This window comes from Octopus sinensis, linkage group LG18 (genome assembly GCF_006345805.1).
Source record: "Octopus sinensis linkage group LG18, ASM634580v1, whole genome shotgun sequence".
Lineage (NCBI taxonomy): Eukaryota > Metazoa > Mollusca > Cephalopoda > Octopoda > Octopodidae > Octopus > Octopus sinensis.
The window spans coordinates 39,976,355-39,994,582 of NC_043014.1; the positions used below are offsets into that span (position 1 = coordinate 39,976,355).

The 18,228-nt window shown below is 37.8% G+C and overlaps 1 protein-coding gene across 1 annotated transcript; it reads right to left on the reverse strand.

Moving 5' to 3' along the window:
• Positions 1-2,224: 2,224 nt before the first annotated feature.
• Positions 2,225-16,964, reverse strand: LOC115221599 (vacuolar protein sorting-associated protein 26C). The gene is made up of 9 exons (XM_029791799.2): positions 16,816-16,964; positions 15,931-16,074; positions 13,706-13,855; positions 12,234-12,314; positions 9,829-9,906; positions 9,643-9,723; positions 8,721-8,817; positions 6,655-6,780; positions 2,225-2,575 (listed from the first exon to the last, which is right to left on the reverse strand). Exons 1-9 carry the CDS (start codon positions 16,870-16,872, stop codon positions 2,493-2,495), a joined length of 897 nt encoding a protein of 298 aa, XP_029647659.1. The 5' UTR covers positions 16,873-16,964; the 3' UTR covers positions 2,225-2,492.
• Positions 16,965-18,228: the final 1,264 nt, after the last annotated feature.

Below are 18,228 nucleotides of genomic sequence, written 5' to 3' on the forward strand. Positions count from 1 at the left end.
ATTCGTTGCACACTGTGTGTGTGCGTTTGCGTGTGCTGTAAACCAGACTAAGAAAAGCATTTGACATACACACCAGAATGTGAGTTTTCTGTAAATTTTGCTTAATTGGAGTTTAAATTTTAAAAACTGGACCTGGCATGACGCGATGCATTGTACTCTTAAAAATGCTAGGTAAATTGTAATTGAAGAAATCCTATATTGTAGATTTCTATAACTCCCAAAGGGAGGCAGATAAAATCTGCCTTTTATAATAAGAGATATATACTAGCATTATGACCTGGCAATGCCAGGTCATAGTACTAGTCTAAAAATACAGCCAAATGTGCAACCTAAGCACAATTGTAGGCTTATTGTGCATCCTAAGCACAATTGTAGAATATAAGTACATATGCATACACACATGTATATCAGGACTCATACACAGTCACTTTCCTGACTTTTGTACATAATTCTATGTACTGTATATGCACCTTTGATGAGATGCAGTGCACACAATAATTCCATTATTATCATTATTATTACTTAACCCACATTAGCTGGGAGTAATGCTGTTGCTAGATTCATACACAAATATTCAGTATCTTAGACGATATTAAAATACAAAACAAAACAAAACTTTTCATTTAGCAGAGAAACCTTCATTTAGCAATACACTGCAACAACTAATGCACTGTCTTCTCATTTGTTTCTTTTATTGTCATTATAAGACCATCAGCTTCATTGAACATTGCAGTTGAAGCCCATCTAATGAATCTCGTTCGTACTATCCTCCTCTATGGTTGCGAAACATGGCCTATAAGTGTAGTCAATCAGCGAAGGCTGGAGGTGTTTGACAATCACTGTCTCCGGTGCCAACACATTGATCGGGTTCCTACAGCCGGTCTTCAGCATTGCCTGAATCTCCAGCTCCTCCCTTCGGTGCTTCTACAATGGCGCTTAAGGTGGTTCGGTCATGCAGCCCAGCATCCAGAGGGTGAGCTAAAAACGCGATGTCCTCCTCCCACCTCCCCTTCCCAGCTGGCGCAAATGCACGGGCCGGCAGCTGAAGACCTGGGCAACGACAATAAAGGAGGACCTCTCCGAACTCTCAGGTCCACAGGTGGTCGGTCTGTGCAGATGGAACCGCAAATGGCTCGCTATCTCCAGTGACCTCGCACGGGACCGTTGAGCGTGGGCCGCCATGGTTCGTGATGCCGTCAGGACCAGAGAAGAAGCCAGCTCAACCTGACCAGGGTGAACGCCGTCATTAGTACAAGTAAGTATCTAATGAATCTGTGTTTCACTACCTCCACTGTCTCATCCCATAAATCTTGTAATAAAGCCTTCAACGAAAAATTATAATCAGTCACAGTTCCTTCTTGTCTATACTTTCTCTATATAGATATTGACCAACAAAATTTATGCTGAGCATCAACTGCATTCACCCAATCAGTTTGGAAAGAACTGCAAAGGCTATGGGTATTATCCCTCCTTTTATTATTTTTTCTTTATATTTATCATCATTTCCATGATTTAGCATGTTTTCCATGCTGGCATTGGTTTGACAATTTGACTGGAACTCGTAAACCAGAGATCTGTACCAACGCCTTACTTCCCTGGGCATGGATATATTGAAACTCCCACGACTGGCAGCTGACTTGGCAGACACCCATAAAATTATTAACCATCTTACAAACAATAACTCTGAGCACCTTTTCAAACTTCACCTGTCTAACACTCGTGGACATGTTTACAAAATCAGAAAACTGCACAGCTCCCATGACTTTCGGAAACATTTTTTCACGCTAAGAGTTGCTGTAGTATGGAACAAACTGCTGGCATCAGTTGTTAGTTGTCGGAGCACTGCATCCTTCAAAACTTCCATGCTTCCTGAGATTCGCCAACACTATACCTGATTTTCTCCCCTCCATACACATGCAAGCATGTATCTGACTCATACACTGTTCATTTTCCAGACATTTGTACATTACTGCATATGCTTTATACACACTTTTGACAAGTTGTGGTGCACCTGAGCACTGTATACAATAATTTCATTATTTATTTATTTATAAATTCCAGTCTGATTTGGCTTGGTTTCTATGGCTGGATACCTTTCCTAATGCCAACCACTCCAAGAGTGTAATAGGTTCCTTTTACATGTCACCAGCACAGGTGCCTTTTATGCATCGTTTTAAAAGTATTTTCCAGTATATGAAAGATTTATAACGATTACACAAAGATGAAACATAATTCTAATAAATATACAAAATTATTCAATATTTATTTTCATAGAAATATTTTTAGAACAGTATTTTACAGCAGGAATTTAATTTGTTTCATTGTTTGAATAATCTGAAATTCAGGCATTCAAACACCATATTATCATCACCATCATCATTTATATCATTAATATTAAAATTCATTCCATGAAGTAGAATTTTGTTGTATTTACAATGGTATCATCAAGAAATTTTATTTCATTAATAATATTAAGGAGTCTTTGTGCCTCTTCAGAATCGAGTCAATTTCAGAGGAAAATTTGCTGTGACCATATAGTCATCTTGGAATACGACAACTATATTGATTTCAAACTCTGCAAAAGAAAAGGAAGAAAAAAAAAAGTAACATTGTCAATTATATTTATAAGCAGGTTATATTTTATTTGTTTATATTTAGAAATTATCTCTCATCTTTATATATAAAAGTCAAGTTGTGTGTCTGTCTCCTACGATTTAGATTCCTAACTACTCCCACATTTTGCAGTGCAGTTTAACCAAAACCGGGTATCTTATAGTCATGATTTATATCGAGCCCTTCTGGGTATTAGCGCGCGTCTACGATGAGTCTACGATTTAAAAAAAAATTTACCATAATTTTTTTCCATTTTAATGCATTTTTCGCTATTAGATAAGGGAAGTAACTCTCTAAAAATGTCTACGACGAGTCAACAATTTAAAAAAAAATTTACCATAATTTTTTTTCCATTTTCAGTGCATTTTTTTGCTATTTTTTGGCTATAACTCTCTAAAAATGCTTATATAGTTATTTCCCTTACAAACCCGAGCAACGCCGGGCGATACTGCTAGTTTAAGATAAAACAATTATTTAAGTAGATATTGACACCATTAAAAAAACAAAACAAAAACACTGAATATCTATAGAAATCATTTCATTTTAACTTCATCAAAGCTGACCAAAATCATTACTTCAGTTGTTGAGTACAAATATATGTACACTTTATTTCTCTGGTAATTTTTAATTCTAATAGATTTTTTGCTTGGAGTATTAAAAAGTTAACTAGATATAATTATGGGATTAAAGATCAAGCAACATTAAGTCAAGGACTAATATATTTTAATTTTCTAGAAGCATGAAAGACAAATTAGATATTTCAGCCTTATCATAACCTCATTAGCAAAGCACTGTCTTCACTATACATGCTGATGTAGTACTGACTCAATCACTAAATAACTTTACAAGATTGGTTGACACCAAAAGGGAAATTGTTTTGAAAATAAGATGTCAGGGAAGCCATTTGCATTAAAAACAGGGTTGAGTTAAGAGTTAACATATTTATTGCAGGGAGAATTAAAAAGGTTACTAAAAATAATGGTAAAATCATTTTATAGTAAGATTAAATGTTTATGTGCATACCCTGTTTGCGAAGACCTGTCGAAGCATGTGAAATCGAAATCAAATTCGATGACTGGCATCCATGCTAGTGGAGCGCTAAGAGCACCATCCAAACGTGATCATTACCAGAGTGGCTAACCGACTTCCGTGCCAGTGGCACGTAAAAAGCACCATTTGAGCGCGATTGTTACCAGTGTTGCCTCACAGGTACTTGTGCCGGTGGCACGTAAAAAAAAACATTCGAGTGAGATCGTTGCCAATGCCGCTGGACTGGCTCCTATGCAGGTGGCACGTAAAAAACACCATTTGAGTGTGGCCATTGCCAGTACCACCTGACTGGCCCTCGTGCCGGTGGCATGTAAAAGCACCCACTACACTCTCGGAGTGGTTGGCGTTAGGAAGGGCATCCAGCTGTAGAAACTCTGCCAGATCAAGATTGGAGCCTGGTGCAGCCATCTGGTTCGCCAGCCCTCAATCAAAATCGTCCAACCCATGCTAGCATGGAAAGTGGACGTTAAACGATGACAATGATGATGATGATGTGCATGTGTGTGTGTATGAAATTTTAGCCATATAAGAAGCACTGGCACTGGTGCCAAGTAGAAAGCATTCAGTACACTCTGTAAAGTGGTTGGTGTTAGAAGAGTCATCCAGCCATAAAAACCATGCCAGAACAAGCAATGGAGCCTGATGCAGCTCCCAGGTCCTGTCAAACCGTCCAACCCATAACAACACGGAAAACGGATGTTAAATGATGATGCTGAAGCAGCGTATTTGTGTTCTAGATCTTTGACAAGATGGGCTTCATCTGCAGATTCATTGCGAATGGCATCAGATATATGAAGATGTGTTCAATTTTTTGCCACAAATTCCAACATATAAGAGACATGGTGTTATAAGTCAGTGCAATGGTTGTGATGTTTAAAGAACTGGACTAGACATCACATTGCTATGAACTTCAAGAGAATACCCTCCATCAGGCAATTGCCATATTCTGAACGCCTTACTTCCCTGGGCATGGATACATTGAAGCTCCGACATCTGGCAGCTGACTTGGCAGACACCCATAAAATTATTAACCATCTTACAAACAATAACTCTGAGCACCTTTTCAAACTCCACCCATCTAACACCCGTGGACATGTTTACAAAGTCAGAAAACAGCACAGCTCCCATGACTTTCGGAAACATTTTTTTCACGCTAAGAGTTGCTGAAGCATGGAACAAACTGCTGGCATCAGTTGTTAGTTGTTGGAGTACTGCATCCTTCAAAACTTCCATGCTTCCTGAGATTCACCAACACTACACCTCATTTTCTCCCCTCCATACACACGCAAGCATGTATCTGACTCATACAGTGTTCGCTTTCCAGACATTTGTACATTACTGCATATGCTTTATATGCACTTTTGACAAGTTGTGGTGCACCTGAACAATGAATACAATAATTTCATTATTATTATTTTTCAAACCATACTACAATAACCAATGCAATACGTCGCTAAGTAAGGTACATAACTCTTCCTGCTGATATTATATTTTCACTCTTTAGCATTCAAATAATTCTCTCAAATGTAATACTTGTTCATTCATATATTTTTGAATTGATCATGCATTATCACATAGCTTTGAGATTTCAGTGATATGATTGTGTGGTTTTAGAATGGTATTGTAGGATAAGTGTTATATGTCAGATCTAGCTAACTTGAACTTAAAACAAGTAAGTATAATATTTGGCCTAAATATAAGGTGGCGATCTGGCAGAAACGGCACACTGGGCGAAATGCTTAGCGGTATTTTGTCTGCCGTTACGTTCTGAGTTCAAATTCCGCCGAGGTCGACTTTGCCTTTCATCCTTTGAGGGTCGATAAATTAAGTACCAGTTACGCACTGGAGTCAATGTAATCGACTTAATTCGTTTGTCCCCTCTATGTTTAGCCCCTTGTGGGTAATAAAGAAACAAAAATATTTGGCCCAGATATCTTTACTCTTTTTACTCTTTTACTTGTTTCAGTCATTTGACTGTGGCCATGCTGGAGCACCACCTTTAGTCGAGCAAATCGACCCCAGAACATACGCTTTGTAAGTCTAGTACTTATTCTATTAGTCTTTTTGCTGAACTGCTAAGTTGCGGGGACGTAAACACACCAGCATTGGTTGTCAAGCGATGTTGGGGGGGGGGGGCAAACACAGACACATATATACGAAGGGCTTCTTTCAGTTTCCGTCAACTAAATCCACTCACAAGGCTTTGGTTGGCCCAAGGTTATAGGAGAAGACACTTGCCCAAGGTGTCACACATTGGGACTGAACCCGGAACCATGTTGTTGGTAAGCAAGTTACTTACCACACAGCCACTCCTACGCCTATTGTGGCCAATTTAAATGCTAAAGGGTTAAAGTGTTTATCACAGGTTTCTAATAAGACAAACTGTTTTTTTCTTTGGACTGGTTCATATGTCTGGATACCTGTACGGGGACTACTGCATTCATCATCATCATCATCCTCGTTTAGCGTCTGCTTTCCATGCTAGCAGGGGTTGGACGGTTCAACTGGGGTCTGGGAAGCCAGAAGGCTGCACCAGGCCCAGTCTGATCTGGCAATGTTTCTACGGCTGGATGCCCTTCCTAACGCCAACCACTCCATGAATGTAGTGGGTGCTTTTTACGTGCCACCAACACAGGTGCCAGACAAGGCTGGCAACGGCCACGATCGGATGGTGCTTTTTACGTGCCACCGGCACGGCGGCCAGGCGAGGCTGGCAATGGCCACAATCGGATGGTGATTTTTACGTGCCACTGGCACGGAGGCCAGTCGGGGCGAAGCTGGCAACGGCCATGTTCGGATGGTTCTCTTACGTGCCCCCGGCACTGGTATCACAACTACAATTTCCATTGATGTTGATCAATTTCGATTTTGATTCTAATTGTTTGTTTTTATTAAGTAATCATACTTTGATATTACATTTAACTCCAATTAATCATATCATTATTAATCTCATTGTAGTTCTTGATATAACAAAAGGAGAGAACAGCTCACCTATTTTGAAATTATTAGTTGCTAATGTGGGACAGGTAAAGAGTCGTGGGAAGACCATATAAATGGGGATTGACAGGTTCCGGCAAACATCACCTTCTGCCAGTTGGATGTTCTGTATTTCAGTTGCTGTTAGAAAAAGAGAAAAAAAGAAGAAAAAGAAAAAAAGGATAAGTTTGATGTACATCCCACAGAAAATTCTGTAATATAACCAAAAGAAATATTTGAAACAAAAGAACTGTACAAATTTAAAGGAATTTTTTTTTCTCTGTGTATAGTATCATATTTGATGACATAAAAGACGCACAGACATATTAAATGTACCCAATTTCAGGAGTGCATATTCAAGAAAAAACGTAAACAAAAGAAATATTTGAAATGAAAGAACTGAAAAAATTTAAAGGAATTTTTTCTCTCTGTGTATAGTATCATATTTGATGACATAAAAGACGCACAGACATATTAAATGTACCCAATTTCAGGAGTGCATATTCAAGAAAAAACGTAAACAAAAGAAATATTTGAAATGAAAGAACTGAAAAAATTTAAAGGAATTTTTTCTCTCTGTGTATAGTATCATATTTGATGACATAAAAGACGCACAGACATATTAAACGCACCCAATTTCAGGAGTGCATATTCAAGAAAAAAATTCTTTTGTGCATAAATGTATGTAATATAGATCCAACTTCACATGTAGGATGTGGGGTAATTTTTTTGAGATGCAGCACGAAGTTTTGTCAGTGAACAGGTCGCGGTCTCAAAGCGACGAAAATATTTTGACAAATTAAATTTAAATGTTGAAGTGAATCTAACAGTTTTGTGTGTTTCTTAAATGGCTTATAAACACCTTCCATGCTGCAATTGTTTTCATTCCAGCACACGTTCTCAGATCAAGTCACTTGCTATGCAAGTATATCTCCGTAATTTTTTGAGATGCTTTTTTGAAAAACAAAGCATGTCACATGTGCAATCAAATACAGTATTTGTATGTTTTCTGTGTCTCATTTTTATAACCTAAAAAAAAAAAAAAAAAATTACATTGCTATGTAACTATTATATGTACATGTATTTCTATGACATTTTGTCTTTTGGGTGCTTCATAGAACCCAGGATAAGTCTCAGGCAGGTTGGGATCAAAAAGATTAAAATCATTTTATGACTATAAAGAAAATTAAAAATAAACATTCATTGGGGTTGATTTGCTTGACTAAAGGCAGTGCTCCAGCATGGCCACAGTCAAATGACTGAAACAAGTAAAAGAGTAAAAGAGGGTAAATACATATGCTGCATCTGGGGTATGTGTGTGTATATATATATATATATATATATATATATGTAAAAAGCACCATCTGTACGTGGCCAATGCCAGCGCCACCTTGACTGGCTTCCGTGCTGGTGGCACGTAAAAAGCACCAACCTTTCGTGTCCGTAGACAGCCTCCCCTGGCACCTGTGCCGGTGGCACGTAAAAAACACCCACTACACTCACAGAGTGGTTGGTGTTAGAAAGGGCATCCAGCTGTAGAAACACTGCCAGATCAGACTGGAGCCTGGTGCAGCCTCCTGGCTTCCCAGATCCCGGTCGAACCGTCCAACCCATGCTAGCATGGAAAACGGACGTTAAACGATGATGATGATTATAAGCTAATAAACTTTTAAGTAGCAAGCACCTCTTCAAACTCTACTATAACTCTGAGCACCTCTTCAAACTCCACCCATCTAACACCCGTGGACATATTTACAAAGTAAGAAAACAGCACAGCTCCCATGACTTCAGGAAACATTTTTTCATGCTGAGAGTTGCTGAAGCGTGGAACAAACTGCCGACATCGGTTGTTAGTTGTCGGAGCACAGCTTCCTTCAAGACTTCCATGCTTCCTGAGATTCGCCAACACTACACTTGATTTTCTCCCCTCCATACACCCAGACATTTCTACACTACTGCATGTACTTTATATGCACTTTCTGACAAGTTGTGGTGCACCTGAGCACTGTATACAATAATTTCATTATTATTATTATTATTATTATTTAATGTTACAAAATATTACAAAAATCACAACCAACCTTCATTAGCATAACCTTCAGCACAGCCACATGTTTCAACACGGACAAGCTGGATTTCAATTGATTTGATAGCTGTTTCACAAAAGTCCACAACCAACTGAAAAGAGTTTAAAATTATAAGTCTGAATATATCCATTCATCTTGTACAACAGTTTGTCACATATAACATAGTTTTAACTACCTTTTTGTATACAACTGAGCAAGGACTCAGCTGGTCTTAAAGAAATATTTAGAGGACCTCAATTGTTAGTTGCTTACCTAAAAAAATCAGAAATATGAAAGGGACCTCTACTGAAACATTAAAAAAAATAATACGCAGGAGTGGCTGTGTGGTAGGTAGCCTGCTTACCAACCACACGGTTCCAGGTTCAGTCCCACTGCGTGGTACCTTGGGAAAGTGTCTTCTACTACAGCCTCGGGCCGACCAAAGCCTTGTGAGTGGATTTGGTAGACGGAAACTGAAAGAAGCCCGTCGTATATATATATGTATATATATGTATGTGTGTGTTTGTGTGTCTGTGTTTGTCCCTCCAACATCACTTGACAACCGATGCTGGTATGTTTACATCCCCGTTACTTAGCGGTTCGGCAAAAGAGACCGATAGAATAAGTACTAGGCTTACAAAGAATAAGACCTGGGGTCGATTTGCTCGACTAAAAGGCGTTGTTCCAGCATGGCCGCAGTCAAATGACTGAAACAAGTAAAAAGAAAAAGAATTATGATTGGGTAGTGAATTTCTTAACTAGAGAACCATGCCAAAGCCTATTATTTTGGTACTTGGGGAATGCAAAAGATTTGCTGACAAACACATTTAGATATGTTTTATTACATAAAAATTAGTCAATTCATGAATTCTCCCTTCTTTCTCAAAATGTTTCATGGATTTGATACTGCAAATGCTAAAATAGAACATCCACTCACCTCTCCTGTCAAAGGTTTGGTAATGCTTAAATTTAAGGAATCAATCATACCGGTCACTTTGAAATCAGGTATATTCTTATCCTGTACAGAAATAAAACGTTAAAGAATTAATACTGAAATATTAACAGAAACGAGCAAGGAGAAAAAAAAACAAAAACAAAACAAGAGATTTAGCAATTTACATACATTTCCTTTCATGTTAGTTAGAGTGTCTGGGCTAATTGTGACAGGTTGAGATTTTGGTACAGCACGTTCTTCATCATTCTGAAATAGATAAAAAGTTTGTGCATTACATACGTGTGAAGTAAACAACATCATCATCATCGTCGTTTAACGTCCGCTTTCCATGCTAGCATGGGTTGGACGGTTCAACTGGGGTCTGGGAAGCCAGAAGGCCGCACCAGGCCCAGTCAGATCTGGCAGTGTTTCTACAGCTAGATGCCCTTCCTAACACCAACCACTCCGTGAGTGTAGTGGGTGCTTTTTACGTGCCACCGGCACGGAGGCCAGGTGATGCGGTGCTGGCTACAGCCATGTTTGGATGGGTCTCCACTGGTATCACAACTACAAATTCCATTGATGTTGATTGATTTCGATTTTGATTTCAGAGAAACCATTTGCATTAAAAACAAGGTTAAGTTAAGAGTTAACATATTTATTGCAGGAAGAATTAAAAAGAATTAAATGAAACCTCTTTCATTTTTATTATTTGAATAACTACAACAGGCGTGGCTGTGTGGTTGCTTCCCAACAACATGATTCTGGGTTCAGTCCCACTGCATGGCACCTTGGGCAAGTATCTTCTTACTATAGCATTTGGCCAACCGAAGCTTTGTGAGTAGATTTAGTAGACAGAAACTGAAAGATGCCCATCCCATCAACATCATTGTCGTTTAACGGCCGCTTTCCATGCTGGCATGGGTTTGATTGAGGACTGGCAAGCTAGGAGGCTGCACCAGGCTCCAATCTGATTTGGCAAGGTTTCTACAGCTAGATGCCCTTCCTAATGCCAACCACTCCAAGAATGTAGTGGGTGCTTTTTATGTGCTACTGGCATGGGGGCCAGTCAAGCAGTACTGGCATCAACTACTCTTGAATGGTGCTTTTTACATGCCACTGGCACGGGAGCTAGTCATATTCACCAGATATTGCTCCTTTGGATTTCCACTTATTCAAGTCTCTGAATAAGTCTTAATGGTAAAAATTTCAATTCCTTGGATGACGTAAAAAGATACCTTGATGAATTCTTTGCCATGAAACCACCTCAATTCTGGGAAGAGGGTATTTTCAAGTTAAAGGAAAGATGGAGACGCATTGTACAACGAAATGGTTCATATTTAGTTGATTAAAAATGCAATGGCAAGTATTTATTGACCTTTTTCTTTCCTTTAAAAATCGGCACAAACTTTCCGGACAACCCAATACTATAAAATGTTGTGCTTTAGACATAAAAATTATAAGAGAATTAAAATTTCTCAACATTATAATGAAGTTGATGAAGTTAAAATGATTACAAGACAAATTAGGTTTGCAGTTGGTGAGAAAAATCACAGCAGGCCAAAATAGAAAGCAGTAACTCAAGATGCCATGCAGTGGGACCGAACCTAGAATGTAGTTGCATAATAGACTTATTTCTTAATCCCACAGCTAAGCCTGTGCCTGCGTATCGAAGGAAATTGAGATTTAGATAAGATCAAATCAATTTAGGTCAAGCAGATTTCATTATATATTGTTGAAAGTGGACTGTCCTTAGGACGTGTAATTAAATTCCCAAGACAATAAATTCAAAAATAAAAACCAAGGTCAATCCTTTCTATAACGAGTAATCGTTACATAATTACCAAATTAAACTGTTAGCTGTAAAATTAAGTTTGCTGATAAGGATACCATATTTTCTGGCATTCATGCCATATTTTCCAGACCAAAACTTACAGCCAAAAAAGTAAGTCGGTTTATACACCAAGACAACTTTGAAGGACCAAAAGTTCCAATTGAAGTGCATTTGGAAAGATAGGGATGATGTTTGAGTGTTTACATGGTACAATTATACTATTTACTATGCCGACTTGTATGCTGGAATATATGGTAATAATCGATTTGAATAATAGTTTTAAACTGTTTCCTGAAGGAAAATCCCATTTATAAGATACCAGTGCCGGGGGCACGTAAGAGAACCATACGAACGTGGCCATTGCCAGTGCCGCCCCGACTGGCCTCTGTGCTAGTGGCACGTAAAAAGCACCATCCGATCGTGGCCGTTGCCAGACTCGCCTGGCCTCCGTGCCGGTGGCACGTAAAAAGCACCATCTGATCGTGGCCGTTTGCCAGCCTCGCCTGGCCTCCATGCTGGTGGCACGTAAAAAGCGCCCACTACACTCACGGAGTGGTTGGCGTTAAGAAGGGCATCCAGCCGTAGAAACATTGCCAGATCAGACTGGGCCTGGTGCGGCCTTCTGGCTTCCAAGACCCCAGTTGAACCGTCCAACCCATGCTAGCATGGAAAGCAGACGCTAAACGATGATGATGATGAAGATATGATTATGAAAAAGATTTCAAAATTGTTCTTAACCTTTGCAAAAAATATGACTTACTTTATATTCAATAATAAATTCACAGATCTTCTGAATATCTTTATTCAATAATGACCGCTTCAGCTCTGCTTTGATAATATACTACAAATAAAATAATAATTAAAAACAATTATAATGAAGCAAAAGAACTCATTATTATTTACTGTTTTTTTATATATTATGATGCAAAAGAAATTAGTTCAATCAAATATCTTTTCCTTAGAGAAAGGCGCATGGCTCAGTGGTTAGAGCATCGAGCTTACGATCATGAGGTTGTGAGTTTGAATCCTGGACCAGGCTGCATGTTGTGTTCTTGTGCAAGACACTTTATTTCGTCACAGATGCCAAGCTGTATCGGCCTTTACCTTTCCCTTGGATAACACTGGTGACGTGGAGAGGGGAGGCCGGTATGCATGGGCGACTGCTGGTCTTCCATAAACAACCTTGCCTGGGCTTGTACCTCAGTGGGGAACTTTCTAGGTGCAATCCCATGGTCAGTCATGACCGAAGGGGTGTCTCTCAGTATAATTGCAATTATTTCTCACTTGGAAACTTGCATTCTATCACCAATACCTCATTCTCATCACCTGTTGGATGTTAGCAACAGATTCCTAGATGTTCCTGGCTGACAGTCATAAGTGCTAATATCACAACTCCTTCAGCTGTCTTAATTGCTGTCCTAACTTTTCCTATTATGAGTTACTCAACAACTTCCTGTCATAGACCAAAGACATTTTAAGTTATCAAGCTTGGTGACTTCAAAGTCATATCTCACCTTTACTTTCTTACTCCACCTATACAAATTTGACTGGTTTAACCCTTTAGCTGCGAAGCTAACTTTCATGGTTATTCAACTAACGATATTAAATATCTACCAAAAGCTAGAATTGGCATTTTCTGCAAGTCATGCCTCAATAAACTTGACATATCTCAACAAAATGTGATTTAACCCTTTAGCTTTTAAACCGGCCATATCCGGCCAAAAGTATTCTGCCTGTTTTATGGTCAAACTGGCCATATCTGGTCTCTCATGCTAACCCTACAATATCGTTTTAAAACTTAACAGCTGCCTTATCAAAATCTCATAGCTACAAGGTAATGCATGATTAATTCAAAACAATGTGGATGAAGAAGCATTAATTTTGGTAGAATAATGTGAACACTAAAGGGTTAAAGTCAAGTTGAGTAGTTATAAAAACCCTGGATTTTTGGAAAAACTTTAGTGTTTGTTGGATGTAACTGAACTCCACGACACTCACTCCTTTGAGACATTGATGATTTTCATGCCATGTCCAAAGAAAATCACAACACTATAATACCTTGTTATGTATGGTATTAGGGATACTTGTTATACAGGGTAGCATAATTATACATGAACTTTTACAGTGCATTTCAATACATGAACTTTTACAGTGCATTTCAATACATGAACTTTTACAGTGCATTTCAATACATGAACTTTTACAGTGCATTTCAATAGCGGTGTAACTTACCTGGATGCTCACGTATACACCATGGTAAGTTTCATATAATGTTCTATGCATTTTAGGCTTCAAAGGAACTTCAAACGGTAGCTTTGTTTTTCCTGGTGGAATCTTACCTGGTTTAGCTACATCTATCAAATATTGCAGAAGACATATCGGCTATAAAATATAGGAAAAAAGAAAGAGATAGATTAGAGATGTCAGGAAAATTAAACAACATTGTTTAAGATGAATTATAATACAGGTGCAAGTATGGCTGTGTGGTAAGAAGTTTGCTTCCCGATCATGTGGTTCTGGGTTCAGTCCCACTGCACAGCATCTTGGGTAAGTGTCTTCTACTATAGCCTCAGGGTGACCAAAGCCTTGTGAGTGGATTTGGTAGACAGAAAGAAAAAGAAGCCTGTCATATATATGACAACCGGGGTTGGTGTGTTTACATCCCCATAACTTAGCAGTTTGGCAAAATGGACCAGTAGAATAAATACCAGGCTTAATAAATAAACACTAGGACTGATTTGGCTAAAAGCTGAGGGTTGGTGCCCCAGCATGGCCAGTCTAATGACTGAAACAGATAAAAGACAAAAAAAGAATACATGTGATCTATAAATAATTATACACAACAGATTTAGCAGTAAAATAATTAATTCAGTTAAAAATATTTCATTATTTTAATGAATTTCAATAATTTCTGCTTTTAATAATATACCTTCTGAATTGTTAAAGAAATCTATTCTTTTATCTTTTACTTGTTTCAGTCATTGGACTGCAGTCATACTGAGGCACTGCCTTGAAAGGTTTACTTAAATCAACCCCCCGAACTTTTTTAAAGTATGGTACTCATTCGACCAATCTCTTATGCTAAGTTATGGGGATGCAAACATAACCAACATTGGTTGACAAGAAGCAAGGGGCATTAAAACAAACACACATACATCATCATTATCATCATCATCATTAAGGCAGCAAGTTGGCAGAATCGTTTGAACGCAGGGCAAAATGCTTAGCTGCATTTCGTCTGTCTTTATGTTCTGAGTTCAAATTCCACCTGAGGTCGATTTTTGCCTTTCATCCTTTCAGGGTCGATAAATTAAGTTCCAGTGAAATACTGGGATTGATGTAATTGAATAGTCCCCTTCCCCAAAATTTCAGATTGGTGAATGCAATTGTCTTCCCAAAAGCAACATATGGATGCGAAACCTGGACACTAAAGAAAGCTGACCAGAAGAGAATTAATGCATTCGAGCTTTGGTGTTGGAGAAGACTTTTACGGATTCCATGGACAGCGAGGCTCACCAATGGAGAAGTTCTTAAGCAGATCAGGCCGAAAATGTTGCTAGAAGCTAGGATCACCAAGCGTAGATTGGCATATTTCGGTCATATTATGCGGAGAAAATCCCTGGAGAAGGACATCATGCTCGGAATGGTCAGTGGCAAGAGAGGAAGAGGCTGACCAAGAACCCGCTGGCTTGACACCATCAAGAGTGATGCCAAAATGGACAATCTGAAAGAAGCGGCCCAGGATAGAACTGACTGGATGACACTGATCCAATGAGTAACCGAGAGTCGACTTCGACTGAGCGGATAGATAGATAGTGCCTTTAGTAGAAAGGATTATTTTCATCAACATTTAATGTCCATTTTCCATGCTGGGATGGGTTGGATGGCTTGACAGGAAGTGGCAAGGGTCAGGGGCCACACCAAGTTCCATAGTCTGTTCTGGCTTGACTTCAATGGCTGGATGCCCTTCCTAAAACCATCCACTTTACAGAGTGTGCTGGGTGCTTTTTACCTGGCACCAGCACCCACACCAATGCTTTTTATGTAGTACCTTAGTTTTAGGATCTCAATTCTGTTGTAGTGGACAGGTCTTCTCAAGTACAGCAATGTGCCTCATATCTCGATCCTCTATAAATCTCTTTCATAAGGTTCAGCATTTGAAATCAGCCTTCAATTGTAATAATAATATAAATATATATGACAAGCTTCCATACAGTTTCCATCAACCAACTTCACTAGCAAGGCATTGGGCAGCCTGAGGCTATAGTAGAAAACTCTTATCTGAAGTGCTGTGGAGTGGGTCTGAACCTGAAAACACATGGTTGGAAAGCGAGTTTCTTAACCACACAGTGATGCCTAAATATTTATTTTAAATAATTTTACAATGGAAACATTTATAAGGCATAAAAAAAACAAAAGAAAACAAAAAAAAAAACAAAGACAAAATGTATATATACTTTAACCGAGTTGTAGAATGCTTCAAAGAGCCCGACACTTTTGGGGCTAAGTTGCAAATTAACAGTTCCATCGATGCTAAGCACAATACCTTGGTGATGAACTTCTGATTTGCTTTGAATAATAACTACACCAGAAAGTAAATCCTGGAAGAAAAGTAGGAGATAAGAATCAGAATTTTGTTAACAAGTTGAAATCTAATTTAACAGAATAAATAAAGATAAGGATTAAAGGAGGGAGAAAAATATGAGCTGTAGATAAATTATATGCAAAAAAGGCAAAACTATTCGCATTGTATAGAAGCCGAGTAAAGTGTTATCAAATATAAAAACAACAATATTATGACTATAAACATGATCACGTGAAGAAGACTACTTCAAGAGAATTGGTGAATTAAAGGATGTTAGTCTCCTCATTTTTATACTTTTTAAAGATTTATCAACGAATTCTTGACAATAATTTTCATAGAAAATTAACTAAAATGTATTATTAGTGAATAATTTACTCATATAGTCGCGTGAAATATAAACAATTAGCTAAGAGTCCCTTTTCGTTATTAAGACGGAATGAATAGAGTTTAATTAACGGCGATGCTTCGATATAACATTTCCATTTGAAAAGCAATATTTTCACAAAATCGTGAAATGATATTTTTAAAAAAATAAACACTGCATTTGAAAGGGACAAGCCCGTATCCTTTTTAATATGCTAGAAACTACTGCTAGCATAGTGTAAGTGAAAAGGTATCCTACACGCCCCCATGTATAATTTTATCAAAATAAATGAATAATAAATAAATTAAGCTTATAGTTCACCACAAATGTCAGCGCATATTAACCAAATCAACATCCAGAACAAATAAATGAAACGAGAAAACTTCTACCTACACCTTCACGGTATACTTTGCTTGCTCGCTTTAATTTAATGTCTAAGATCGTCGCCATAATGTTGTTATAATAAACATCGGAGCCGCTTAAGTCAAATATAAATATCAATTAAGGCTAAAAGCATATTTGTTTTTTTTAAGCACTGGGAATAAATATAAATAAATATTCAGAATTTATTTTTGAGTAACGATATATATATATATATATTTTAGGTACTATTTAAGAAGAGTGGTCCCGGTGCGCGCAGTCGCGCATCCGCGCTAGCTAGTCGTGACTAGTCGATCCTTACTTTGTGTTTTATTTACTTTGTTTAAAAAATTATTTACTTTCTGTTTTTGCATTTTATTTACTTTGTCTTTAAAAAATATCCCAAAATTATTTACTTTGTATAAATAAATCATTTATTTTGTGTTTTATTTGCTTTGCTAGGTAGTCGTTGTAGGATCGACTAGTCATGACTAGTTAGCGTGGATGCGCGAGTGCGCGCACCGGGACCACTCTTCTTAAATAGTTCCTATATTTCAAACTTTACATTATCTGTTGTATTTTATTTACTTTGTCTTTAAAAAATATCCCAAAATTATTTACTTTGTATAAATAAATCATTTATTTTGTGTTTTATTTGCTTTGCTAGGTAGTCGTTGTAGGATCGACTAGTCATGACTAGTTAGCGTGGATGCGCGAGTGCGCGCACCGGGACCACTCTTCTTAAATAGTTCCTATATTTCAAACTTTACATTATCTGTTGTATTTTATTTACTTTGTCTTAAAAAGATTATTTACTTTGTGTAAAAAAATTATTTATTTTGTGTTTTATTTACTTTGCTGGGTAGTCGTTGTAGGATCGTCTAGTCTTCTTAAATAGTACCTATATTTTAAACTTTACATTATCTGAACAAGATTTACATAAAGTTATATAAGTGAGGGTTAGAGAAGAGGCCTTAAAGGATGGCTTGCCGAATCTCATTTTCAGAATGAAAGTATTAAAAAAAGAGTCGGATGTTAGGCTAGTTTCGCTTTCGACAGAAGCAATTCCACTTATTATATTTCCTTTTCAACTTCTCGGCGATATTCAGCCACATAACTTATATGTCAGTAGTTCAATGCCACCTGTAGTCACCTATATATAAAAAAAGAAAGGAAAAAAAGCATTTTTAAGAAATTTGCATAATTTAAACAAAAAAAAAATGAACCAAGGGAAATAACTCAGAGTAGCGTGTAGCAGAATTTAAACATCATAGACAAATACAGGTTTGTCTGTCGTTCAGATAAATGCTATTGGCCATTCTGAGTTATTTCTCTTAGCTCATTTTTTTTTTTGGTTTAAATTATGCAAATGAAATTTCTTGGATCTTTTCGGTTTGAACGGCAGTTTTTTCTAGCGGTGTCATATGAAATTGTCACCCATAATTA

Excerpts from the sequence above, each read along its gene's own strand:
- LOC115221599 (XM_029791799.2), bottom strand. The coding sequence starts at position 16,872 with ATGGCGACGATCTTAGACATTAAATTAAAGCGAGCAAGCAAAGTATAC. Across the intron at positions 12,315-13,705 it reads GTGTATACGTGAGCATCCAG|TATATTATCAAAGCAGAGCT; the intron begins GTAAGTTACACC and ends TTTTATTTGTAG. Across the intron at positions 9,907-12,233 it reads AATTTATTATTGAATATAAA|AATGATGAAGAACGTGCTGT; the intron begins GTAAGTCATATT and ends TATCTATTTCAG.